The sequence below is a fragment of the Emys orbicularis genome, chromosome 1, assembly GCF_028017835.1.
Source record: "Emys orbicularis isolate rEmyOrb1 chromosome 1, rEmyOrb1.hap1, whole genome shotgun sequence".
Lineage (NCBI taxonomy): Eukaryota > Metazoa > Chordata > Testudines > Emydidae > Emys > Emys orbicularis.
The window spans coordinates 108,716,498-108,728,544 of NC_088683.1; the positions used below are offsets into that span (position 1 = coordinate 108,716,498).

Consider the following 12,047-nt stretch of genomic DNA (forward strand, 5'->3'; position numbering starts at 1 on the left):
CAGGTATGGAGACACAAAGAATGTAACAAATGGCATCACCCAGACCTTAGACAGTTTTCACTAAAGGCCATGACACATACACACACATCCAATTTCCACATTAAACTGAAAAATTATGAAGCAAGTAAGGTCTCTGAACATTGTTACATGGAGGCATATTATGTTCCCTCAACACTGCGTGACTTACTGATTAGTTGGTCACAATTAAGTAATCTTCTTCCAGGATATGCACACTTTGGAAAGCCATGTGTTTCACTAAGCTGACCTTGGGAGCTGCTTGAAATCCTGAATTTCAATTAACTAATGTATGCACTTTTCAATGTATGAGCTGAATATAGGACACAATCTGTTGGCCTCCTCAGTTCTTTTCCTGAACTATTTCTCAAGCCTATGTTAATTTGAAGTAATCAGGAAGGAGGAAGGTGGATAAATGTGAATATACGGAAGATCACCTGCTTTTTGCAGATCATTAAAACTAAATTAGATTACCATAAATAACAAGTTCTCTCTTTAAGCAGATTCCTGCCACACAGTTTTCAGAATTTGAAACTTGCAGTAAGAAAAACAGAAAAGAATTAAAAGAAGTGTGAGAATGATGCTAGGTGGCCAAAATGAGTCTACACTGAGAAGGGACAGCTGAAAAACATTCGCTTGTTCATTTCACATGCCTAAATTATTCTACATTGCAGTTAACACCTACAACAGACTAGTGAGACAGTGCAATCAAAACCTCCCCAAACCCATGCTCTCTTTACCTGGTCCCTGTTGTTGATGTTCGAGTATGGTAACTGCCCAGTCATCAGCTCATAAAGAACAATCCCAAATGCATATACATCTGATTGAAAGCTATAAGGGTTTTTATCTTGCATCCTGATTACTTCTGGTGCCTGTAAAAGGAAAGAGGATTATTCTGCATTTTACCACCTCAGGCTGCCATCTCACACACCAAATATGAAACTTTTGCTTTAAAAAAAGAACAAACAAGCAGTGAAACAACAGCAAGTGAGGTGCCATGCAAATGCAGTCTTTCAGTTTTAGGCTCCAACTGCTCAATAGGAAAACACATAGGCTTCCATGCTCTCTCTCTCTCCTCCGTACTGATTACCCAATTTCTCTCAGTTAGTTGCTGTACCAGAGGTATTTGTTAAAATCTTGTAACTTTGGAAACATGTACTTGGATTTGTTCAGGTCCACTGCTGAAAACAGATGCTCTAGAACCAGGGCCGTCCCTAAGGGGGTGCGGGACTCAGGACAAATCAGCCAGTATAGGCCCCTCTTAATATTTTACATACAGGTGAAATCTGGTGTGGGGAACAGACACCAGTGCTTGGGGGGTGAGGGAAGATGGAGAGTCACATGGTGGCACCTGTGCTAGGGGCCAGGGGGCCCCCTTGTGCTAGGGGCTCCCAGAAAAGAGAGGGGTCTGGGGCGGAAGGGCAATGGATGGGGTCAGCCTGGCGCTGGCGTGTTCTGGCGGCGCTAGGACACTGAAGGCCAGTGCAGCAGTGGGCGAGCAAGAAAAAGAAATGCAACGCGTGCTTCCCGCCAGTGAGTACAGGCCCGACCCCCGCTGCCGGCACCAGGCCCCCGCTAGACTCCCAGGCCAACCTGGTCCCCTGAACCTGTAATCCCACCCCCTGGGCTGCCCTGGCCCTCCAGGCACCCCTAACCCCCTCCTCCCCCCCCCCGGCCTAGCGCCCCCCCGCATGACACGCACACTGAAGCATGGGGCCTGGAGCTGTTGCCCTGATTCGCCATATCCAAGGGATGGCTCTGTCCAGAACTGCTGGGGCTACAGCATTAATATGGTGGATCTGAACATGAATTTCTAAATCCATTGGCTATCAAACTGGGTGAGTTCATTACTGCACTATGACAGGCCAACTGACACTTTACAGACTGAGAAGCAATTCTGAAACTGGAATTACAACAGTGCTAAAACAACCCTGACCGCCATCAAAGTTTTAAGGTGTGGATGGAGGGTAAAGCTGGGCTAAACAAAACTAAATAAGTTTCTTCTGAAGAGGTAATCAATCTGGATAATCTTTATGATAGTTTCTTCACATCAGCTACACTTGAATATATCAAACTTAAAAGCAAATTATTTTTAAACAAACGTGAGAACATTTCAGATTTTGCTGATTTTTTAAAAATGTATTTAAAGAAGAATTACAAGTATTAATTTAGTTGATCTTGACCATGTCAGCTTAAGTCAGATTCTATACGTCTGCGTGCTTGAGGGGTGGTGTTTGGAGACCTTTGGTCAAAATGGAAACCTTCTGAAAGAATAGGAGCTGACGTTTCAAAGGCCATCTACAGCCAAATAATTTGAAAGGACTACACCATTCCCCTTTACTTACCATCCATAGAATGGACCCAGACAATTGTTCAAACTGATGGGACCCACTCCATCGTGATTTCACTGTGGCTAGACCAAAATCACCTATTTTTACAGTAAGGTCTTCATGAAGGAATATATCTATGGAGGAAATGTAAAGGAAAAGAAGCACTGACCCTACAGATTCCTATCAAGCACGAACACATTACATGACCCTCTGCCTGCAGTGTTAGGTGTACCAGTTTGTAGCATCCATACAAAGTATAATTTTCAAGTGATCAGTTCTCGCATAGGCCTAGATTCCAAATAGCCAGCACCTGTGAAGTCCTATCCTCTAAAGCAGCTCCCATTGGCCGGGAACGGCGAACCACGGCCACTGGGAGCTGCGAGTGGCCATACCTGCGGATGCTCAGGTAAACAAAGCATCTCACAGCCCGCCAGGGGCTTACCCTGAACAAGCTGCGAACCAAGTTTGGGAACCCCTGCTCTAAAGATAGCTATAATGGTTAGACTAGTACTAAGCAGACTATGGACCAGATGATCACATTACAATGTCAAATCCTTAAAGGGCTGCTGGAAACAGCAGATATAGTGGAAGTCTGTGAGTGAGTTGTCAGGATCCTTCCATGTTCATAAGATGAATGGTTATCTGAATGCTGATACTTCAACAAAACTTGCTTTCCCTTTGTGAACATATTATAAGGCGCAATGAGTATTTCTTTTCTGCTCTTGGTACTATTACCCCATTCCCACCCAAATGTCAACTCTCCTCTAACATTTCTGAAAAGAATCACTTGTGAGCTGTTTTTCACTTTGGGAAGTTCATTTCTGGCACAAGAAAGAGGCTTCATGTCATGTTCCAAGGTCACATCTTTAGGAAAGGATACTATTACTCTTGAGGTCTCTGTGGATGATTGACTTGGCGTGCAAGTAACTGAAAAGAAACAAAGAATGTTTTGGGATGGATGGGCTAAAGGATGTTTCATTCATCAACAGTTCAACGTACACTCTCTATTCTAGTGAAGCAACAAACAGTTTACATATTAAAAATGCACAGAGTCAAAGTAGTAAATCTTCAGTTACCCTTGATAGTCCTATCAAACCAGGAGCAGTTTTGCAGAAAGAATTAGATTTCTAGTGTCAAATCTGGCATTGCTGAAGAATAACATAACCAGCTGTGCTGCAGAAACCTTGTTTTTTATTTGTGTTTAACTCAACATTCGAAGCCAGCATCGAGGAATTTCAACCAAAGCTTTTGAAATGACCTTCTGTGTTGAACAGCTCCACCTTCCAGCCTTCTTTATGGTGATCCCCAGACACCAAGTCTTGACTGAAAATACCACTGTATTCAGCATAGCATCTTATCTACTGGAACTATTATTAACTTTAGTCACTTTGATAATTTTTCAGTCAGAGGGTGAATCTTGACCTTACTAGTATTTTAATTTGTTGAAGTACAGAATATGGGTCCAATAAACACTTATTTACACAAATAGTCCTATTGACTTCAGTGGGACTACCCATGTGAGTTAGGATTACTCACACAGTCCTTGCAGGATCACCTGAGCTCTTTAAGGTTGATATGAATAGCTGTATTATTCAAATACTGAATTCTAGTATTTAAATTAGAAACTCAAATATCTGTATCAGAATTGGAGGTTGACATGTTTAAGTTAACAGTAAAGAAACTGATCCTGAATGCTGATGAGGTAATCTGCCTTCTCTGGTATATTGCAGAGTTCTGTTTCATTGCGCATTCGGAGTGATTGTTTTATTTCTATTTTATTTTTTATTGTAAGGTGCTAGATGCCTGGGGATGGGGATCCTACAATGTGTAAAACTGTATAAATTACTAGAAGGCAAGTAGAGATTGCAAAGTGCCAAAATGCAGATCCCATATTTACAACTGTTGTACATAATTCAACACAAGTTTTTCACTGAATGCATGAAATATGATTGTATTCTAAACTACAAACAACAGCACACATATGAATTATCAGAGTAATCAACAGATTACAGCCCTAAAGTTATTGTTTTATTGCTATTTTAGGATTTTTAGGTAAAATCTCAGTGTTAATAAGCCTCAGGTTAAAGATCATGATGACTACTGATTTGGTCCTTTGCTTTAAACCTAACACTATATCTCAGAGCTCATAATTAAACCTTGGCATCCCATCTTTTTGATAAATATTCTTCCTTCAGTCTTGAAACTCTGTGTTTTATATTAGAATTGATCATCCACTGTAATAGAAGTGTTGGCAATAGCTAAAGGATTTGCAGGATTTGGTTTTTAATCAAATACTCTGGATACAGATTTTCAGATTTCTGCAAATTTACTGTTTCACTCTTCTTAACACGAGAACTACAGGGGCTTTGATAAACAGACTGACTAGACTAAAGTTAGACATACTAAAGTTTATCTAATTACCTTTAATTTTTGTTAAGTACCTTTATTTCCTGCTGAAATATTACTTCTTGGAACAATATTCCTTGTTGAGTAATATATCTCCATGCTTCTAACAGTAGTACAGTAGAAGGCCTATTTTACTCTTTTCTTCAGCAGCAATAACTCAGTACTGTCATAAAATGATGTGATATATCAGGATAGGACTCTGGCCGTGGCACATAGATATTAACTTCATTTTGCACTTCAAGTGCAGAGCAAAAGAAAAAGAAGAATTCAATATTATCTCAAAGTTCATTTGCAAACAAGTGATGCAATACTTACTCCATGCCTTGTGCAGTCTGTCGTGCAATATCAATGAGTTTGATCATCTCAAATTTGGTCTCAATGATATGCAAATGGTGATACAAACTGGAGCCCTCGCACCACTGTGTAACAATAGCCAACTGTGGCTTTGTTGAATAACCCATGAAAAGAAGGATATTCACATGTCGGGTTTTCCTGTAGAAGAAAATTTTCACTGGAAATCAATGAAAGCACTAATGGAAATTTCACAATCCAGATGATGTGACTGCCTTTAGATGTACTAATATACAAATGCAGGTTTCATCAAGGAAATATCACAGCCTGGGTGTGTGCAGTATTCTGAACTTCTTTCACTATATGGAAGGATTTAAACACTTCTGATGCCAGGTCAAGAATTGCTCACTGTTCAAATTTATCTTTAGAAAGGAAAAACTAGGAATAGGTCCAAAATATTTCTGAAAAATGCTAATTATTTCTGCTTCTGAATATTATGATAAAGGGAATAAGTGCAGTGTTCTGAATAGAATACCCAAGAGTTATAACTCCTGAAGCTATGTAAATGCATATTGATTATCTAGTGTCATCAAAAAGATAATTTACACAGTCTTACCTGAGCACGCCTACTTCATTCTTGAAGGCCTGTAATTGCTGAGGCGTGGGTGCTGTAACATTCAACATTTTCACTGCCACGTCACCTTAAAAATAGCCATTTAATAAACAAAATTAAGATGTATATAGTATACACAGATCACTCAATGAGGAAATGCAACATAGATCATAACACACATACACATACTTTTGGAAATCTTTATTCAATAAGAGATGGACACCTCAGGCTCATGAGTAATTAGGATTCATCTTTAGTGTGATAATTACTTTACTCGCTAAAATTAGCAAGATATCTGTTTCTTAACTTGTTGAAGTTCCAATATCACACATTTGATCTACTGCTTTGTTTAAATGAAAAATTAAATAAAAAGACACCCAGACAACTTCCTCTATGAAGCTTGGTAACAGTACTTTACCACAGTGATTACATACCATGCCACTTTCCCTTGTAGACTGTTCCAAATGATCCAGATCCTATCCTTTGTCCGACTGTAATCTGCCCATCTGGTATCTCCCAATCATCACTTGAGTCCCGTCGACCAAGGGTTTTCTTTGAAAAGAAATGCAACTGTAGTAATCTTCATTAAAACAGGTTTTTTCCCAGCTAAAGGTTGCTTGGGTATCTTTCTAAACCTGAAGCCTTAATAGGTCATTTATCATTAGGCAAAATTTATTTTCATTTGATTTCCAGAGTAAGTACTTAGTAATATTTTATTTATAATTTAATCTTTACTCTTAAGTGTTTGTGATTTTTTTGAAGATGAGCACATACTGTACCTCTATACTCTGGCACAGAGGTGCACTAAATAATTTCCTATCATGGAGGCATTCATCACTGAGTCAGATTTTTGGTAGTTGTCACTAGTAAAATTGAGATATTATTAATAAACCAAAAAACTCATGACTAGGTTGGAATTTGAAAGACAAATAATGGTTAAATTGTGAATTTTTAAAACCCAGTAACTTTCAGGGGATTAGGCTAAATCTAGAATCAGGAAGCTAAAATGTGTGAGATGTAAGAAAATTTTAAAAGTTTTTCTCTTAGGGAGATCAGCACCACACTATGAAGTATATAGAATCTTTTGGATGCCACCTAGAAAACCTGTATATACTCAGTGATTTACAACTGATTCATACATCTGTCCAAGTAGCCTAATGTTGTCCTGTTATCTTATTTATTGGCTTAACGTATATGATAGCAAATATCAGTAACTCCAGAATAATTCTAGATGGCTTTGATAAAGGAATAAGGATGCCTAATACAAAAGCAGTAATACATAGTTGATCTGCCCCTTACCATTCTATTCCTGTCTTCTGAGGATGAGGATGACTTCCTCTCTCGTTGTGGTCCGGGGGACTTCTGTAAAGCTTTCACACTGGTAAGGGACCCAGGCAAGGAGGCAGGTGGGGTGGCAGACAAACCGGTGGTTGAACCTAAATTGGAGATTAGATAAATGGAAGAATTTGTATGTAATTTTTTTTTTTAATAAAGACAGTGTATATATTAATTTATTGTAAAAAATATTAAGTGAAGGAATTGTGTTTAAGATGCAATATCTCCAAACACAAATGTAAATGTTAAGAGTACGGAAACGTGCACTTAGGAATACTGTATTAATATCTGATTAGTACTGAAGTCTTACTCAGAAAGCAGGAAAGACCAAAATTTAATCTACAGCAAACATCCCTGTATGCCCAAGAGTCTTCAATGCCTTGTTACTGATTTATTAAAAGGACAGTCTCTTTGAACAACAAAAACACCACTACACATTATTTTTGATATATCCAATTTCTTTGATAACAAAAATAAAAATGTAATACTTTAGTTAACAGAGCCAGCTTCCCAGACTTGCTGTTGCCAACTTTTTAGGGCCCTGACAATTGCAGGGATGCAACAAATTGGGATTAAAATGGATTGACTATAAAAACTAGGGATGTTTTCCAGTTGAGTCCTCAAGTGCCATCTCAAAAACATTTGGCTGTTTCAAAGCTAGCTGCTAGCAGAGAGCACTTATTTCAAAGTAGCATACTAGAGTGCACTGGGGATTCAAAAGAACAAGTACTTTAGTTAGCTGCTTGAGTTTTATTCCATTAAATACAAAAAGAGCAGTCCATCTGCCTAGCATACAGTGTATGTAAACAAAGCTACACAGAAAAATGTCACTAATAACAGGGATTGCATTTCAGAGCTTCAATGCCTGTTTATACAGAACACTTCAAACTAGATACTGCTTTCTAAAATAGCCTATAATTATTAGTAGCGAGGTTAAACTGACACTCCCAACACGAGGGACATAAAACAGGGCCACTTTTTAGTTAAGTTTGTGCTGCTCTGCTAATCATTACATGTCACCATGCAAGACCTCCAGTATTTCACAGATGTTTTCTATTACAGTGGTGCTTGAGGAATTGGTACAAGCCACTTATTTTTCCTTCCTCTAATTCATGCAGCAGCTCCATTCTTGTTAGAAAGGAGACTTCTACTGAAGCAGTATTAAAATCCCAATTAATAACTGCTGCACTAGAGCTCAATAGTTCCTACTTTTCAGGGTATACCAGCCTGCCAGACTGAGACCACGGCTGCTACTGCCCTTTCAATTAGGTTTGATCCCATTGCTCCAAAACCCAGCGTTGAAAAGGGGAGGCAGACAAAAGGGATACACAGGCCATCATGAAAACTCATCATAAAGGTTGGGAAGGAGTAGCTAGAATATTATCATAAAGGTGTGAAGCACTAGTACTGATAAATGTGCCAGATGTCTTACCTAAGCAGACTTGTACCAATAGTTGGAAACCACTGATTTTGTAAGGGTGGGGTTTTATTTTTAAAATCTAATACCTTAGTATGTCCTCCTTTTTATACTAATATCGTAGTAGCTAGGCTTTTTGTGTTAATTTTACATGTTTCTGAATTACAAACATTTCAACTTAACTGTCTGACATTTAAAGGACAGATGCAATTTTCCTACAACCTTATTAGATTATAGATTTTAGCTGTAATGTCAAAGTTCAACAAGAATGGTTTCTTCCTTAGAGGTAGGTCTTGTACTCAACTTTAAACACAAGATACAGAAATAGCAACACAATACTCAGCCTTCCATGAGAATATGATTACAGCACAAAGCTAGAACTGCTTTAGTTAATCTATTTGTAAGTAACCTAAAGCCTTGTTTTTCCAGTAATTATAGTTTGACTACTTCAGCTTCTGTTGGACTGAAACTTGTACAGCAAGCCATCAGCCTGCAATCTGAAGATATATTTTATGCACTATATTTAATTAATTCTGATTTGTTTAGTCATGTCTGTTAGATGAAAACTGAATAGCAAATGCCTCTCTTCAAAAAGATCATTGGAACAATTTCCCAAGAGTTTAGTCCATAAAGTGAATTGCTCTTAGTATCCTGAAACAAAAATCTTTGAAACAGCCAGGATAGTAGTATTTGAAAAACATATACAGTATGCACTGGACTATCCATTACTATCTATCTATCTATCTATACACACACACACACTAATATTCTAGGCTATTGTTTAATACTTGGTATCTTTAGTATATGAAATCCCACTGAGTACTCTGGGATTTTGTACAATACAACAACAGATCTATTGACGGCCTCATGCCTGAGAGATCCTTAGGCCTGATAAGAAATCAAAATGATGATCTTGTTTAGTAATTTTAGTACACAAACAAGTATTGACTTTAATGGGACTATGCAGAGAACTGCAATAACTGCACTAGTGTCTGATCTGATCCAACTTATCTAGATCCCCAACTTGATGTCAGTGCAACTCTCTGAAAACATATGAATCATAGCAAGTTGACACTTACGTGATCTCCAAAAGCCTAAGACCTAACAAAATATCAAGGGAAATGTTTGCAATTTGCAATTTATTTCTTACAGTACTTTTAAAAAACAGAGAATGTTAAATATAGAAAACTCTTAGAACATTAAATTGACAGTCAAGGAAATTCAAAGTTAAGGATGTCACTATGTCCTTGGCCTCATTCCACTGCAATCTGAGATCCCTGAAATAAACAAGCTATATTAGGGACAGTATGGAAACCTTAACTCTGAAATTCCTTGCTTTAGAACTTTTAAGTCAGATTTAACATACAGTAGTTGCATATGTATAAAGGTGGACGTGAGTATGTGTGAAAAGCACATTCAAAGCATTCCAGCCAGGCCAAGCAAAAAATTGAGGTGTTTTGGTAAACTCACACACTTACATACACACGGTGTGAGGGTGAGGCACAAACAGCATCTGTAGTGTTACTTATTTTGTTTGGGGTGAAAACGAGAAAGAAGAGCCCAACTACCTCTGAACACTGGGCCAGGCTCAAAATCAAACACTATTTCACTGGGGACAGAATGTAGGAGGGGACTGGGAGTCCGGGATTGGTATTTCCGAAGACAGCGCATCAGCTGGTTCAAAGGGGCTGTTAGAGAGAAAGAGACGGGCAGGCAGAGACAGGAAGACAGACACACAGAAGAAATGAAAGAAGTCATGGGAAATAACTAGGAGGCTTTGACTCCTATTCATAGATTGCTTCTGGATTTTGAAGGGAAAAAAACATCTCCAATTATTAAAAACATGCTTTCAAGAATGGGAATAGCCAATTGTTCTCAGATGCCAAGCAGACAGCTTATGACCAAAGTTAAAACTGACATGATAGTATGACATTTAAATGCTGGACATAATGGGCAAAACTTGTTGAAAGCCACAGCTACCAAGACATACAAGATAGTTAAAACTGGCAAATTCTTTATAAGTAGGTTCATGGATTTAAAGAGGGGGAAAAAAGGGGTGGTACTAGAGCCAGTATAAGGAATCATAGCTCCTGAAAACACAAAGCAGTAGCCAGCTACCACCTTACTAGTTAACAGATACAGATGGCAAAACCAAAGTCAGCTGTAGCTTAAGGTATAAGACCCTAGCCACTGAGCTAGAGAGATCAGGCTAACTCAAGACTTTGCTGAGGGGTGAAGCAAGTCATAGTTAATAGGAAATATCAGGCCTGTTCATTATTTGGAGCAGCGTGAGTGGTCACATACATCTCCTCTTTATTAAGAGTCAGCTATGTCATCTCAAGTGACTAAGTACAGCAAAGGAGACATTTTCACAAGACCTTGACAGCCAGTGCTTAGGGTTCTTCCTAGGGAAAGCAGACTTCACAGTAGTGATTGTGGGCTCATGTGTGACACGTGAAGAAAAATGGTAATTCTGTCTTTTTTCACTAATTTTGCCTTAGCTAAGAGTTAAGGCTGTCTACAACAGTGCTGTTGAAAGGCATACAAGAGATCAGGCTTTAATAGTCATAATTACTTGTTTCCCAGGTTAACAAAGGCATGCAGTACAGCAAAGCAGCAGCTTCAGCTGGGGAGAGGGGAAGAAGGAGCTCAAGTATCTAATGCCATTTACAAGACACAGCAGTTTATATGGCCAGGTTCACAAAACATGTTGACAGACTTCAAAGGAAGTCCCTGATGACTCCTTAGGTGGAAGGGTCGTGGCTGGCATAAAGGGCTTTGAGAATGGGATTGGAGGTTAAGTATATGTTGGGGAGAATCCTCAAGGCTCCATCAGGAACAGAGGGGATTCCCCTTTAGAAATACAATTATTTTAAAATTAAAAAACACTGGCTACCATTTCACAGCCTTTCCTCCTTCCCTCTCCCCCACTCCTAGAATGACTGAAACCCTGATCAGACAGATGCTAAACATCATGGACAAACAAATGTGAATACATTTCATTGCTCTCTTCACATTTCTCTCTGTGTCTGTGTTTGGAGGAATGAAGTAGTACAAAGGGGAGGGGCTAAGGCAATCATGTAATTACATTTAGTAAGAGAAGATAGTTCTAAGACTACTTACCTCCCTCTCCTCGTAACCCCTGGTCTCTAATCAAGTCCTACAAACAAAAGCACAAGTGTATGTATCTGGTTCATATATTATTATTTGTATCACTGTATTGCCTAAAAGGCCCCATCAGGATTGAAGCTCCATCACACTAAGAATTGTCCAAAGAGTAAAAGCCAGCCTCTGCCCTGAAGAGTTTACAATCTAATAATTACAGTAGCACACAAAATATATAATAATGTATGAAACTTTAAGAAATCACTTAATTTCAGATAGTGTAACCCAACACTAACCTGAAGTATAGGCTAGTTAAAACAGATGCATACTTGTAGGTATTGATTTAGGCCTGCAATTAGTCAACATGAAAGGGGAAAAATTGAACCAAATCAGGAATAATTTTTCCAGTTATGTTGTGAGAGACATAAAATGCTCTTGAATGTCACATCAGAAGCTGGGACACCAATTTCTTAAGTGGACGATACTGATTCACAAAAGTTTCCTTAAGCTTTTCCTGTAACAAGGTACCTGATTT

General features: G+C 38.6%; 1 protein-coding gene across 5 annotated transcripts in view; it reads right to left on the reverse strand.

Moving 5' to 3' along the window:
• Positions 1 to 12,047, reverse strand: part of BRAF (B-Raf proto-oncogene, serine/threonine kinase) — a 119,423-nt gene that overhangs the window by 14,579 nt on the left and 92,797 nt on the right. For 2 of the 5 annotated variants that reach the window (XM_065397596.1, XM_065397593.1), the window contains 8 exons: positions 11,531 to 11,567; positions 6,955 to 7,091; positions 6,090 to 6,207; positions 5,659 to 5,743; positions 5,067 to 5,243; positions 3,226 to 3,272; positions 2,361 to 2,479; positions 756 to 887 (listed from right to left, as the gene is read on the reverse strand). In XM_065397596.1, the coding sequence (XP_065253668.1) occupies positions 756 to 887; positions 2,361 to 2,479; positions 3,226 to 3,272; positions 5,067 to 5,243; positions 5,659 to 5,743; positions 6,090 to 6,207; positions 6,955 to 7,091; positions 11,531 to 11,567 (852 nt within the window). Of the gene's footprint in view, positions 1 to 755; positions 888 to 2,360; positions 2,480 to 3,225; positions 3,273 to 5,066; positions 5,244 to 5,658; positions 5,744 to 6,089; positions 6,208 to 6,954; positions 7,092 to 9,975; positions 10,096 to 11,530; positions 11,568 to 12,047 lie in introns of all 5 variants that reach the window. The other 3 variants (XM_065397592.1, XM_065397594.1, XM_065397595.1) reach the window with 3 other exon arrangements.